Source organism: Mandrillus leucophaeus, unplaced genomic scaffold (genome assembly GCF_000951045.1).
Source record: "Mandrillus leucophaeus isolate KB7577 unplaced genomic scaffold, Mleu.le_1.0 Scaffold630, whole genome shotgun sequence".
In the NCBI taxonomy this organism is placed as follows: Eukaryota; Metazoa; Chordata; class Mammalia; order Primates; family Cercopithecidae; genus Mandrillus; species Mandrillus leucophaeus.
In genome coordinates this window covers 353,757-369,211 of record NW_012106809.1, presented here as the reverse complement: position 1 = coordinate 369,211, position 15,455 = coordinate 353,757, and the positions used below count along the sequence as shown (strand labels likewise).

At 49.3% G+C, this 15,455-nt stretch overlaps 2 protein-coding genes across 2 annotated transcripts in view; one reads left to right on the top strand and one right to left on the bottom strand.

Moving 5' to 3' along the window:
- Positions 1-1,597: 1,597 nt before the first annotated feature.
- LY6G6F (lymphocyte antigen 6 complex, locus G6F) lies at positions 1,598-5,413 on the bottom strand. The gene is made up of 6 exons (XM_012000510.1): positions 5,324-5,413; positions 4,494-4,823; positions 4,147-4,410; positions 2,097-2,252; positions 1,860-1,926; positions 1,598-1,710 (listed from the first exon to the last, which is right to left on the bottom strand). Exons 1-6 carry the CDS (start codon positions 5,373-5,375, stop codon positions 1,686-1,688), a joined length of 894 nt encoding a protein of 297 aa, XP_011855900.1. The 5' UTR covers positions 5,376-5,413; the 3' UTR covers positions 1,598-1,685.
- Positions 5,414-9,139: 3,726 nt separating this feature from the next.
- Positions 9,140-15,455, top strand: part of ABHD16A (abhydrolase domain containing 16A) — a 15,940-nt gene continuing 9,624 nt past the window's right edge. The window contains exons 1-5 of the mRNA XM_012000505.1: positions 9,140-9,428; positions 10,443-10,499; positions 11,234-11,300; positions 11,546-11,632; positions 15,243-15,328. Coding sequence (XP_011855895.1) covers positions 9,168-9,428; positions 10,443-10,499; positions 11,234-11,300; positions 11,546-11,632; positions 15,243-15,328 — 558 coding nt within the window. The 5' untranslated portion in view covers positions 9,140-9,167. The remainder of the gene's footprint in view (positions 9,429-10,442; positions 10,500-11,233; positions 11,301-11,545; positions 11,633-15,242; positions 15,329-15,455) is intronic.

The following is a 15,455-nucleotide window of genomic DNA, read 5'->3' as shown; positions in this document are numbered from 1 at the left end:
TCTGCAGCCCCCAACCCAGGATTCCGCCACCATCACCACGGCCCTGGAAACACCTGCACAGACACTTTGAGACATGCCCGACAACCTAATTTTGTACAGAGACCCCAGATCTCTCAGGAGACCCCCTCACAGACCCCTCACAAGGCCTGGGGAGGCACCTGCCCAGAGTCCAGCCTCATAAAGAACACCTATTTTGTGTCTTTTGTCTTTTCTAGATGCCCATTGCTGATGCCCCCTGTCAGCCCCGGTCACTGGCAAGGCAGGCATTTTGATGACACTGTGGATCTCAGGCAAAGGGATCAAAGCGGCATCAGGTATGGTAAGGAGGAGAGTCTTGCTAGGGAAGACTAATGTGGTAGGTCGGGAGCTCAGGATGGAGGGCTTGGGGGACTATGAAGAGTAGCTTTAATAAAAGGTCTATCTAGGAGTACAGGAATACTGCAGATACTGCTGTGTGTGTGTGTGAGCTCTAAGAGCGAACTATAGCTGCTTGGTGGGTTGGGCTGGAGCTGGAACCTGGACCACAGCACTCCCCTCATTCTCCATCTGTGTCATGTGCTTCCTTTATCCTGCCAATGGCTTAGTTTAAGCCCCTGCAGCCTGAAGGCGTTAGGTGAGACTTCTGAGAAAGCTTTTCTCCAGTAAGGCCCAAGCTTGAGCAGAGACACAAAAGGGCACCCAGTGGAGCTGCTTGTGAGGGTGTGGCTGGAGCTCAGCTCATTTCTGCCTGAGACTGAGGAATGGCCAAGTTGGGAGCATCAATACCCTCCGTCACTTCACCAGCCCAGACTCACAAACATCCCAGCATGGCCCCGGCCCAATAAATTATACACCCCCACTGGGCCTGCCAGCCAGAGTAGACACTCCCTCTGCCCCCGGAATATAGGGTGTGACCCCAGGGCAGCAGGGAGGAAGTGCCAGAGTGGCGATAGCTGCTCACATGCTCTGAATGCCTGGGTAGAGCGCCACAGGGAAGAGTGTGTGCCTAGGATAAGGAAGGATAAAGAGGGGCCCCGGGTGGGAGCTGAGCACAGGCATCTCTATCCTACTCAGTTCCCTCCCCTTGCATGTGAGGAAGTCTGGGGTTGATTAAAGGTGCTTGTTCCCTCTCCTCTTTGTGAGGATGACACACTGGGTAGTGGGGGTCTGGCTTAATTTAGAGATGGGTTGAGTCTTTCCATTTTCTCTGTCACTCCGTCCTCCCACTTGGTGCTTCTATTTTTTTCTTTCTCTATCTCTTTCCACTTTCTCTGACTTGAGTTTCTTCCCTTCTCTCTCCCCAGTTTTCCCCATTTGTCCTTCAGCTCTGCTGCGATGGATTCCCCACCATTGCTCAAGTCTCCAGATTCCTGTCTCCTCCCTGCTCACACCCATCCTCCTTGCCCCCACCAGCAACCTCAGGCTCCCCTCAACCCCACAGTACTATGGGCTCAGGGCCATCCCTCCACTGGCTGCTACAAGACAGGAGACCAAACCTTTTTGTAGGTGACATCACAAAATAATGCTCCTCCTTTCCTTCAGTCCCCCACCCTCCCCATACACAGCTTGGTGGCTGCTGGACGCCAGCTGGACGGTGAAGTCGAACTCGCAGTCCCGCCCCCCTTGCCAAGGTTGTCGAGGAATACTCCAGGTGCTAGATGGCCAGCGAAACAGCAGGTCACACTTCCCAGCAGATGTCACCAAAATCACCTGGTCTTGTGGGCAGGTGGGCTGTGGGGTTTTCCAGAGAGACGGATTAAGGATACCTCTACTTTTCACGTCCTCAGGAACAAGGGCTCCTCCCCAACCCAACCCGTGTTTCCTCTCCCATCCCCAGTCCCCTCCGGGATTTAAGCCTCTGTTCCCTAGCTGTTCCTCACCCGAGACGGGCCAAATGGATGTTCTCATAGACCTGGATTTCGGGTTTGAACTGAGGAATCGAGGCAGCTGGGGAGAAGGAGCCATTAGGGATACAGAAGAGAAGTCAGCAGACAACTTAGAGCTGTGTTCCTTGCCCCCTCCCCTAGAGGAGGTGGGGTACAGAGGCAGGGTGCGAGCCTAGCCCTTTGCCTCCCACCCATGTGCCCTCTTCTTCCCCCCGGGAGGGAGGGACTCACCTCTGACTGGAGCCCCACGGACCCTCTGCCTCCAGAGCACAATGCTGAGGGCCAGGATGATGACTCCCTGGCCCATTGTGAGCAGCAGCATCAGAATCCAAGACATGTCCCAGTCCACGGAAGGGGCACAGAAGGCAGGAGAAGCATCCATGGAGGCTGTAGTAAGAGCCAGACCAGAGGGATGGGAAGGAGGCAGTGAGGGGGCCTGTCCCTGTGCCCCAAAGAGAGTCCTCCCCTCCACAGTCTGGTGGGCTCTTCCAACAGAAGACTTTGTAAGTTTCCCTGCCCTCAATATCCTCCACCCTACTCTGCCCCTTTCCAGGCCTCTCACCCTGACCCATAAATAGAGAATGGCGGCCAGTCACAGTGGCTCACACCTGTAATCCCAGCACTTTAGGAGGCCAAGGCAAGCAGACCACTTGAGGTCAGGAGTTCAAGACCAGCCTGGTCAACATGATGAAACCCCATCTCTACTAAAAATATAAAAATTGGGGCCACGCACAGTGGCTCACACCTGTAATCCCAGCACTTTGGGAGGCCGAGATGGGTGGATCACCTGAGGTCAGGAGGTCGAGACTAGCCTGACCAACATGGTGAAACTCCATCTCTACTAAAAACACAAAAAAGAGACCAGGCGCTGTGGCTCATGCCTGTAATCCCAGCACTTTGGGAGGCCGAGGCGGGCGGATCACATGTCAGATCAAGATCATCCTGGCCAACATGGTGAAACCCTGGCTCTACTAAGAATACAAAAATTAGCTGGACGTGGTGGCGTATGCCTGTAATCTTAGCTACTTGGGAGGCTGAGGCAGGAGAATCACTTGAACCAGGGAGTCAGAGGTTGCAGTGAGCTGGAATTGTGCCATTCCACTCCAGCCTGGCGACAGAGAGAGACTCAGTCTCAAAATACACACACACACGCACACACACACACACACACAAGTTAGCTGGGCATGGTGGCAGGCACCTGTAGTCCCAGCTACTCAGGAGGCTGAGATGGGAGAACAGCTTGAACTCAGCAGGCAGAGGTTGCAGTGAGCCAAGATCGTGCCACTGCATTCCAGCCTGGGCAACAGAACAAGACTCCATCTCAAAAAAAAAAAAAAAAAAAAGCCAGGCATGGTGGCTGACACCTGTAATCCTAATACTTTGGGAGACCAAGGTGGGCAGATCATGAGGTCAAGAGATCAAGACCATCCTGGCCAACATGGTGAAACCCCGTCTCTACTAAAAATACAATTTTTTTTTTTAAGATAGAGTTTTGCTCTTGTTGCCCAGGCTGGAGTGCAATGGCGTGATCTTGGCTCACTGCACCCTCCACCTCCCAGGTTCAAGTGATTCTCCTGCCTCAGCCTCCCGAGTAGCTGGGGTTACAGGCATGTGTCACCATACCTGGCTAATCTTGTATTCTTAGTAGAGACAGAGTTTCTCCATTTTGGTCAGGCTGGTCTCGAACTCCCAACCTCAAGTGATCCGCCTACTTCAGCCTCCCAAAGTGTTGGGATTACAGGCTTGAGCCACCACGCCTGGCCTAATAATAATAATAATAAACAAAACAAAATAAAATAATAGAGAATGGCAATGCCCCCTGCTCACACATGGGCAGCCAACTACAGAGCAGACCACCAGCCATAACCACACTTTCCCCTCACACCCTTTATAGTAATTCACCCTTTCAAGAAAAAATAGCCAGGTGCGGTGGTTCATGCCTGTAACCCCAGCACTTTGGGAGACCAAGATAGGAAGATCATTTGAGGCTAGTAGTTTGAGACCAGACTGGGCAACATAGTGAGACCCTGTCTCTACAAAAAAGTTTAAAAATTAGGGGAGGCGCGGTGGCTCATACCTATAATCTCAGTACTTTGGGAGACCGAGGTGGGCAGATCACTAGAGGTCAGGAGGTTGAGACCAGCCTGGCCAAAATGGTGAAATCTCGTCTCTACTAAAAGTCCAAAAAATTATCCGCGCATGGTGGTGGGCGCCTGTAATTCCAGCTACTTGGGAGGCTGAGGTGAAAGAACATCCCTTTCCGTCTCCTCCCTCGGTTTACCTGCCAGGCTAAAGCTGACCCCTTTGTTGTGAGTCATGAGGCAGCGGATGATTCTTGGTCTTCGGCTCCTGGGCTCAGAAAGCCCCTCCCCAGGACACACCAAGAGCAGGGCAGCCTCACTGCCCCAGAAGGACTGAACACGGCCCTTCACGGGACCCTTCCCTTCCTGCCAGGTCACAGAGTCCATGCGTCTGCTGGGGACCACAGAGCACAGGAGGACATTGCAGGGGGATCCATCTGCAGCCCTTGCAGATAACTGGGATCCTGTGGGGGAGAGAGGGACCCCTCAGTTCTTCACCTAGACTTCCTGGCCCACAGTAGCCCCTGGTCTGCATGCCCCCACTCACCTTTGAGCACCAAGACGTCGTACACCCTCCAGTTCTGGTAGTTGTGGTGCTGACCTAGCACAGCGCACCAGTACCGCCCGGCATCTTCCTCCTTGGATCCCTCCAGCCACAAAGAATAATTCCCCAGCAGTCGGAGCCTGGATTCCCTTCCTGGTTTTCCAGGGTCTGGGGCTGGCCTGCCCACTCGGACTTGGGCTACCAGGGTGGTGAAGGAGCCTGCTGCAGGGCTGCGGAACCATGACAGGTGTTCGTCTCCACGTAGAGTGGGTGGTGAGGGACATGGCAGTTCCATTGCCTCCCCCAAGGCCACATAGATGGCGTGGATGTTGTCTGTGGGAAGAAGGTTGTATGAGGCCAGAGACCTCCATCAGATCAACAATCCCCCATTTGATCTTCAACCCTGACTTCCTCCCCTTCTGGGGTCCCCCAGCACGGGCCTGGCTGGTGACCACCTTTCTCAAGTGACAGCTACAAAAATAAGACAGGTGGAAAGATAGGGTAAGGGTTTTCCTTGTCTCTCCCCCAGACAGTGAGGGGGTCTGAGGGCAAGAGGGAAAGGGCTGAAAGAGTTGGCAAATGCCCACATGTCTTCTACTCATTTCAACTTTTCTGAAAGCATTTACTCATTCTTCTTATTTTATAAAGGAAACTGCATAACCTGGATCTTCGTTGCCCCTGGGTCTTCCCTAGTGTCAGAGGCAGGAGGAGGTCAGTTGGGGTAATTCTATCTTCTTGAGTCAGATGCCTTTGCCAGGCTCCTAGGAGAAAGAGCAGCAGTCCCTCCCCAACCTTGGAAACAGCTAAGGAATCACCTACCTCTTGCCCCTTACCTGCAGCCTGGGGAGTTCCACATAGGAACAGGAGGAGGAATAAGACTGCCATGGGGAAAGCCTGCCAAGTTCTCTTGCTCCAAGACCTGGTGTTCCCAAGGAGGAAGCAGAGTCCAGATAAAGGCCCACACTCACTGGTCTGGGGTGACAAGGGCCTCTGGAGGGGATGGGAATGCTGGGGCGATAAAGTCCAGCAGCATGTCTACTAGGGAAAAAGTGACCACCACTTTTCTGTCCTGGAGAGAAAAGGACCCAGCCCAGGGCACTCTGAAGATGACCTTTTTGCTCTTCTGATTCCACATCAGCTAAGGGACTCAAGTAAAGACTTTCCATGCAAAAAACCATGCAGGGAAGTGGTCCTGCCTGTCTAGCTCCTGTCAGTCTGGAAGTACATTCTGAGGTCTCTTTCACTCCTAAGAAATGTCAGCCATGAGTTGGGTGGATCACTTGAGGTCAGGAGTTCAAGACCAGCCTGGCCAACATGGTGAAACCCTGTCTCTACAAAAAATACAAAAATTAGCCGGGCGTGGTGACATATGCCTGTAATTCCAGCTACTCAGGAGGCTGAGAGGCACTAGAATCGCTTGAACCCAGGAGGCAGAGGTTGCAGTGAGCCGAGATCGTGCTACTGCACTCCAGCCTGGGAGACAGAGCGAGACAGCGAGACTTCATCTCAAAAGAAAAGAAAAAGAAGAAAAAAAGAAATGTCAGCTATGACTGGAGAAACTGAGTTTTCACATTGGTCCTCCACAGAACCCAGCACAAGACTGTGTATCCAGTCAGTGTCCCGTAAATGATTGGGAATGACTTTCCCTGTGGCTGTCTGGCATACCCCAGACCTCTCCTGAACCCCTGATGAGTGTATTAAGTTATTACTCAAGGAGAAGGATAACGGGCTGATTCATCCTTCTGAATGGCAAAAACTCCTAAGGCAGATCTTCATGCAGTTATTATAGTTTTAATGTGTCATTTATTTATTTTAAAAAATTATTTTGATGAAATATTCCATACATACCAAAAACTATATGAAGTATAACTATATTATGGATAAATGGTGGTATATTAACACAGTAGAACACTGGACAGCAATGAGAATGAACAAACCCAGTGATTGCAACAAGGTTGAATCTCACAGCATAATGAGAGGAAAAGAAGCCTGGCCAGGCATGGTGGCTCATGTCTATAATCCTAATATTTTTGGAGGCCAAGGTGGGTGGGTCGATTGAAGCCAGAAGTTTGAGGTTGGGCAACAGAGCAAGACCCCAACTCTAAAAATAAAGGCCAGACACGGTGGCTCATGCCTGTAATCCCAGCACTTTAGGAGGCTGAGGTAGGCCGATCACGAGGTCAAGAGATCGAGACTATCCAGGCCAACATGGTGAAACCCCATCTCTGCTAAAAATACAAAAATTAGCTGGGCGTGGTGGCGGATGCCTGTAGTCCCAGCTACTCAGGAGACTGAGGCAGGAGAATCGACTGAACTCAGGAGGCAGAGGTTGCAGTGAGCAGAGATTATGCCACTATACTCCAGCCTGGCGACAGAGCGAGACTTCGTCTCCAAAAAAAAAAAACCCAGAAATAAATAGACTATTCCAGGCCGGACTTGGTGGCTCACGTCTGTAATCCTAGCACTTTAGGAGGCTGAGGCAGGCGGATCACCTGAGGTCGGGAGTTCAAGACTAGCCTGACCAACATGGAGAAACCCCCTCTCTACCAACATGGAGAAACCCCCTCTCTACTAAAAATAAAAAAATTAGCAGGGCATGGTGGCACATGCCTGTAATCCCAGCTACTTGGGAGGCTGAGGCAGGAGAATCACTTGAACCCCAGAGGCGGAGATTGTCGTAAGCCAAGATCGGGCCATTGCACTCCAGCCTGGGCAATAAGAGCGGAACTTGGTCTCAAAAAAAAAAAAAAAAAAAAGAAAAGAAATAGAATATTCCAGGCCAGGCACAGTGGCTCACGCCTGTAATCCCAGCACTCTGTGAGGCTAATGCAGAAGGATTGCTTGAGCCCAGGAGTTTGAGATCAGCCTGGGCAACATGGTGAGACCTCGTAAAATTAGCCGAGTGTGGTGGCGTGGGCCTGTATTCCCAGCTACTCAGGAGGTTGAGGTGGAAGGATGTTTGAGCCCAGCAGGTGGAGGATCAGGGCAGTGAGCCATGATTGTGCCACTGTGCTCCAGTCTGGGCGAAAGAGCTAGACCCTGTCTCAGAAAAAAAAAAAAAAAAAGAAAGAGAAAAAAAGAATATTCTGTTTCAGTCAGAGATCCTCTATGCTGTGTAACCATGATTCTGGCCAGGCGTGTTGGCTCAAGCCTGTAATCCCAGCACTTTGGGAGGCCGAGATGGGTGGATCACAAGGTCAGGAGATCGAGACCATCCTGGCTAACACGGTGAAACCCCCCGTCTCTACTTAAAAATACAAAAAAATTGCCGGGCAAGGTGGCGGGCGCCTGTAGTCCCAGCTACTCGGAAGGCTGAGGCAGGAGAATGGCGTAAACCCGGGAGGTGGAGCTTGCAGTGCCGGCCACTGCACTCCAGCCTGGGCGACAGAGCGAGACTCCGTCTCAAAAAAAAAAAAAAACAAAAAAACACCACGATTCTGAATTTTCTTTCTTCTCCACTTGCTTAAATTTTATGTGTTTTTGAATCTAGTATTACTGGTATCATGTATACATTCTTCTGCGGCTTTCTATTTTCACTCAGCATCACGGTTTTAAGATTCATTTCATGCATAAAAGTAATGATTCACTTATTTTCTTTTTACAAATATTCCCCATATCTCACCGTGCTGAATTTTCATATCCAGGACCATGGTGTAGCTTTCCATTTATTGAAAAGCTTTTTGTTTACCTCTTTCTTTTTTTATTTTTCACTTATTATTGTTATTATTTTGAGGCCAGGCTCTGTCATCCAGGTTGGAGTGCATGGAGCAATCTTGAACTCCTGGGCTCAAGCGACCCTCCCACCTTGGCCTCCCAAGTAGCTGGGACTACAGGTGCGCACCAACACACCCTGCTAGGTCTTTTTTTTTTCCTAGGTATTTTGTGTAGAGATGGGGTCTCACTATGTTGCCTGGGCTGGCCTGGAACTCCTGGTCGCAAGCAATCCTCTCTCAGTCACCCAAAATGTTGGAATTACAGGCGTGAGCCATGGTATGGAACTCCTGGACACAAGCAATCATCCCTTGGCCACCCAAAGTGTTGGAATTACAGGTGTGAGCCACTGCGTTGGGCTAGTTTACCTTTATTTATTTATTTAGAGACACAGTCTTGCTCTGTCACCAAGGCTGGAGTGCAGGGGCAAGATCTTGGCTCACTGCAACCTCTGCCTCCCAGGTTGAAGCAATTCTGGTGCCTCGGCCTCCAGAGTAGCTGGGATTACAGGTGCGCGCCACCCACGCCAGGCTAATTTTTGTATTTTTAGTAGAGACGGGGTTTCACCATGTTGGCCAGGCTGGTCTTGAACTCCTGGCCTCAAGTGATCCGCCCGCCTCGGCCTCCCAAAGTGCTGGGATTACAGGCGTGAGCCACCGCGCTGGGCCGGGCCAGTTTGCCTTTTCAGTAACTTTTTATAGTCTTCTTCATAGCATCTTGCATTTCTTGTACTAGATATATTCCTAGACACCTTATCTTTTCTGTTACTCTTATCAAGTACTCCTAATCTCACCCCTCGTTTCCGCTGTCGCTCTAGAGTCTGCCAATAATGAGACAGAAAAAAATTACTGAGCTATGCCTGGTAATTTTCTGATTCTCCGCGTTCCTAAATCTTCCACTAGTTTCGGACCACTGCTGCACCCGTAGCCCCAAACTGCGCGAAACTCTTCTCGGGAAGCACTGAAAATGTCGCAACTCGCCCGGAGGCGGAGCCGGTACGGGCTGACGTCAAGGGCACACAACACCTCAGAGGCAGGGAGGGCGGGGCCGGCAGGGGGACCTGCTGCTGGAAGAGCAGCGGCCCAAGCCAGGGCCATGGCGAAGCTGCTGAGCTGCGTCCTAGGCCCCCGGCTGTACAAAATCTACCGGGAGAGGGACTCTGAAAGGGCCCCGGCCAGCGTCCCTGAAACGCCAACGGCAGTCACTGCCCCCCATTCCAGCTCCTGGGTGAGTCGAGTTCCTCCCCGCCGAGGAACGTGGTACAGTCCAAACCCTTTACGGCCTTTGCTCCTCAGAACTGCCCATAATGGGAAATAAGGGGAGCCTGCTTGTCAAACCAGTCATCCGCAAAGTCTGCGCTCTGTGTGCTTCCTGAGTTAAAGTCACGCCTACGGACTGGCCGCCTCCTTTCTTTTTCGCTCTTTACCGCTTTCTCATTCCGACTGCCACTCCTTGCTCTTTCCTCTCCGCGTCCCCCCACCCTGTCTGTCGTGGTTCGTGCCAGTCCTAGTTGAGTCTTAAGTCCCGGGAAAGAGACCCTGCGCGGACTGGGGAGCCGTTGAATTTTGCCGTCGAACTCCCAATTTCCTCTTTCGCAATGCCTCTTCGTGCCTCCCTCGGCTCCGTTTTTATCTTCCCTTTACCCTCGCCTTGAATTTCAGAATGACTTTTACAGATCCAGTATCCGTAGGTCCTCCCCTCAACCCCCGCCCAACCTAGCCTGGAGACCCGAGTCATTGTATTCTGGAGAGCGGGCGGGTGGTGGTAGGCTGTTCTAAATATTATCTTCCTTTTTATCAGTTGTCTCACATTGTGTTACTGTCTCCTACAAACTGCCCGCTCCTACCCACATTCTCTTCTTAGTCAACTACTCTTATTTCTGATGCTTTTCTTTCCCTCTTAGATTGTCTTGGTGTCTTTCTTCTCAAACTAACCCTTCTCCCCATATGCACGCGCCTGCAATCCATTTTAAACTAGACTGTGGAAAAGGAGCAAAAATCGTCCAATGCTGCTTTCACTTTTGCTTCCAAGTCCAGCTCCCTGTGTTTGTTCCCATGGTCAGGGGTGGGAAATTAGGTTCAGAGTGAGGGTGAGGAAGAGGGTTTTCTGTGGGGGCCGGGGATGTCTCAAGAAAGATAGTCAACGAGATTAGAACCGGAGGACACACAGCAGAGCTTCTGAAAGGGAAGGAAAAGGACCTGCCAGTGGCAGGGTCCTTAAGGAGGCCATCTGTTTTGGCAGGATACGTACTATCAGCCCCGTGCCCTGGAGAAACATGCTGACAGCATCCTGGCACTGGTATGTCTACCCTGGCATCTGGGACTCTCTGCATCTTTCAGACCCACCTGTCCTCTTGAACTTAGCCTTCCCTAGCTTGGGAGCAACAGTACCCCTGGGGTTGGGGGTGCTCTGGGCTCTGCAGCAGACCTCTCCAACACAGACACACAGACACACTCAAAGTGTGCATACTTGGCACTCCCCTTTGGTATGTAGCACTGCTTTCTCTGGGGGCAGCCTGAGCCATAAGGAAAACATGTTTACTCTTGGGACCATCTGCAGGTGCTAAGTCCTGCAGTTCCCCAGTGACCTGTCCTCCCTGGCAACTAACCTCTTTGGCTGCAGGGACAGCTGTTCGTTCTGGCACAGTTCCTGTGGTGACGTCTGCGCATCTCTTGGGGACCAGGTCAGGGGCTGTCTTGAGCAGGGCCAATTGAAAAGGCTTGATTAACTTGAGTAGACAGAGAGACTGCCTTTAAATGTGATGGAATTATGCCTGGAGATGGAAGACATAATTCTTCCATAATTCCAGAGGAAGAAAATAGAACCTGTACCTAGTTTTCCCAGCCTCCATTACACTGACACACTACTTTTCAACAAATATTGAGCATCTACTGTATTCATGGTGTCATACACCAAATATGATATGATATCCCTCAGGTTGTCCATCTTGCTCAGAGTATAGGCCTGGAATGGCAGGCGTGTGTGTGTGTATGTGTGTGTATTGATTGCCTGTCCCTGTCTCTCTGCTGCAGGCTTCAGTATTCTGGTCCATCTCTTATTACTCCTCTCCCTTCGCCTTCTTCTACTTGTACAGGAAAGGTCAGTGTGGTTTCAAAGGTGGTGGGGTAGCAAATGGGCAGGTTGTTGGCAGAGGAGCCAGCTCCCTAAAGAGGAGAGGGGACCTGTGAGGATGGCTTGGCTTCCCTCTTCCATCAGGCATCTTCTTCCTCTTAGGGTATGGCTGTTCCAAACAGGGAGTGTGGGGTGGAGGTTGGGGCTGAACTGGGAAGAGGAGCTGAGGAACACTGCGGAGAGGGTCTCACATTGTCCCTCTCCCTTCCCAGGTTACTTGAGTTTGTCCAAAGTGGTGCCGTTTTCTCACTATGCTGGGACATTGCTGCTACTTCTGGCAGGCGTGGCCTGCCTCCGAGGTAGGTCAAGATGAAACCTGGTTTGAATCTTATCTGTCACTGTCACTGGGTACATAGTAAGTACCTTGTGCAAATACAGTTTAGTGATGGACCCCGAGAGGGAATCATTGAGAATGGTTTAAGGCATGATCTTTTCCTTAAAAGACTTGGGTTATAAATATGAAAACAACAAGGCTTGCTTTTTTTTTTTTTTTTTAAGAGAGAGGGTCTCACCATGTTGTTTAGGCTGGTCTCAAACTCCTGAACTCAAAGTGATCCTCCCACCTCAGCCTCCCAAAGTACTGGGATTGTAGATGTGAGCCACTATGCCTGGCTGCTATTATCTAGAAAAGATGCATATACCCTACAACAATTCTATATATGTATACACACTAGGGAAACTCCTCCACATGTATAAACAATATATATGTACAGGAATACAGCATACAACATTGTTTGTAATAATCCTAAGCTGGAAGCAACTCCAGTGGCTACCGAATAGTAGGATGGATAAAATACGTTCTGTGCAGCCGGGTGCGGTGGCTCACGCCTATAATCCTAGTACTTTGGGAGGCAGAGGCCGGTGGATCACGAGGTCAGGAGTTCGAGACCAGCCTGACCAACATGGTAAAACCCCATCTCTACTAAAAATACAAAAATTAGCTGGGCGTGGTGGCATGTGCCTGTAATCCCAGCTACTCAGGAGGCTGAGGCAGGAGAATAGCTTGAACCTGGGAGGCAAAGATTGCAGTGAGACGAGATTGCACTACTGTACTCCATCTTGGGTGACAGAGCAAGACTCCGTCTCAAAAAAAAAAAAGAAAAAAAGTTCTGTGCAATAGCCATGCAACAGAACACTATATAGCAATGCAAATGAACAAACTATAGCTACACTCATCAACGCAGATGAAGCCAGGTGTGGTGGCTCATGCCTGTAATCCTAGCAGTTTGGTAGGCTGAGGCGGGCAGATCACCAGAAGTCAGGAGTTCAAGACCCGCCTGTCCAACATGGTGGAACCCCATCTCTGCTAAACATACAAAAAAAAAATTAGCCAGCTATGGTGGTGAGCACCTGTTAATCCCAGCTATTCGGGAGGCTGAGGCAGTAGAATTGCTTGAACCTGAGAGGCAGAGGTTGCAGTGAGCCAAGATTGAGCTACTGCACTGCATTCTGGGCAACAGATCAAGGCTCCATCTCAGAAAAAAATAAAATACAAAAAATTAACTGGGCATGGTGGCACATGCCTGTAGTCTTAATGGCTTGGGAGGCTAAGGCATGAGAATTGCTTGAACCTGGGAGGCAGAGGTTGCAGTGAGCCAAGATAGCACCACTACACTTCAGCCTGGGTGACAGAGCGAGACTCTGTCTCCAGAAAAACAAAAGCAATGCAGATGAATTTCTGAAATGTTGTGTTAAATAGAAGAAGCTAATCACAAAATAATGTATGCAGTATGATTTCATTTATATAAAATTCGAAAGGGATGCACGTGTTTGAGGTAGAACACCAAAGACAACAAGGGCATGGTTTTCTTAAAAGTTCGGAGAGTGATTACCTGGGGTGGGGAAGTACAGAATAGGGGAGACCCCTGCTGAAAGGTGACTGTGTTCTCTTTGTTGACCTAGGTGATAGTCACATGAATGTTTGCTTTGTATTTTTTAAACTGAATATATGTTTTATGTACCTATGTTATATCTCGCAGTTTAAAAAAATAAAGAGGCAGAACAGATCACCTACCCCTAGTGGGTACATAAGATGACAATCAGGTGATGGGCGATGTTTGAACATGGGGGTGGTGGTGTCAGGGCTGGATGGCTGCAGTTGGGTCCAGGACCTTCTGCCTGAGGTGCTCTGCCCCCTGATCTCTGCAGGGCTGGGCTCTCTCCTCAGAGAGGCCTTCCCTGACCACCTTGTCTAAAAGTAGCTCCCACTACTCAGTTTTGTCTTAATTTTTTATTTTATTTATTTTTAATTTAGAAAAAATACAGAAAAAAGTAGCTGTGCGTGGTGGCTGGCGCTTGTAATCCCAGCTACTTGGGAGGATGTGGCAGGAGAATCACTTGAACCAGGGAGACGGAGGTTGTGGTGAGCCGAGATCACACCATTGCACTCCAGCCTGGGCAACAAGAGCGAAACTCTGTCTCAAAAAAAAAAAAACAAAAAAAGGAAAAAGGAAAAATACAGAAAAGTCCACAGAACAAAATATATAAGGCTTTTTAAATTTTTTGATATATAGTTTTGTGATTTTTTTTATATATAGTTTTGTGATATTTGCTTTAAATGCTTTCTGTCAATAAAATACTAAAGCACCACAGTTAGAGTTGGAGTTCCCATTGGAATCCTTTCAGTCCTATCTTCCTCTTTCCTCAGAAGTAATAATTGTCATTTGGTGTGGGGTTTGTTTGTTTTTTTCTGGCACATACCTTTATGAAACATATACCTCATTTCCTCAAATCTAAGCTGCCATCAATTGTAAAATGAATACTAATTTCAGAGTTTTCAAGGGTTAAAAAATATACATCTTAGAATCTATGAAATATGCTATCTATAAGCAGTATGTATTATTTTGCACATTTTACAGTTTTGGCATAAATGTTATCACTCCATACAAATCATTCTGCAGCACACGTCATTCTCTCATCATATCGTTTTGGGGGACTACCAGTGATGACACATAAAGTTCTAGTTCATTCCTATTGTATTTTCTTTGTAACACTTATCCCTCTCTTAAATGTTCTTGTTTATTGTCTTCTGGCTCTACCTCACCCCAACCAGAATGCCAGCTCTCTGAGAGCCAGGAGCTGCGTATCTCATTTCCTGCTGAGTCTCCTGTGTGTAGAATGGTGCCTGCCTGGCACACGACACCTGCCAGGTCAGTGAGGAGACAAGTTAGGGTTTGAGGTGCCTCAGCAGTGAAAGGAGAGTGGATGCAATCACTGGGCGTGTAAGTGAAAAGAGAGAAGAGAGAGTCAGCACTGAGAGTTGCTTCTGCTTCAGAGAGGAAAGCAGAAAGGAGGCAGGAGAGGAACTGTTCAGGAATTAGAAGGAGTCAAGGATGGGCCCAGGAAGCAGAGGCAGGAAGAATCTTGAGGGACAGGAAGAATGCTGAGTGGTACAGTTGAAGAGAATGAGGATGGAAGAGTCAGGGATTCAGTGAGGAAGTAATTATGGGCAGGAGCTGGAGACTATGAAACCAGACGGCAAGGGGCTAGGATATACAGAAAAGAGGCAGAAAGCAAGCACTGGAGAAGAGTGGCAGTGAAAAATAGAGAAATTTGATTTTCACAAGGGAGAATAGTATTATAAGACAGTGTTTAATAGTGTCATATAATAGGTTATGTGACAGTGTTTAAAGACTGAGGAAAATGAACATTCTGAAAGATGGTAGGTTAAGGATCATCTTTAGAGACACAAACTGCAGAAGCTATGGAGAAGAAGCATCCTGTAGCCAGTTGCTGGATTTGGAGGAAGAGGGTTGGCTCAGGTCTATTTCTCCACATCCTATGCCCTCAGTTCCTTTTTCTTTCACTTCTTTCAGGGCCTTCTCTTGCCCGTTTCCAATTGTTTTCCTAAAACCTAGGCATTCTGCTTTCCAGTTTTCCTAGCACTGTTTCCTGTCCTTTTTCTACCAGGCATTGGCCGCTGGACCAACCCCCAGTACCGGCAGTTCATCACCATCTTGGAAGCAACGCATCGGAACCAGTCTTCAGAAAACAAGGTGAGAGGCTCTAAGAAAAGTGCCACGCAGGTGCCCAATAGCAGCTTCCTCAGTTGTCCCTCAGAGCACCGGACACTGGCTTCTGCAGGAAGAGGAGGTGTGTTTTACCACCTACCACACTGGGTGT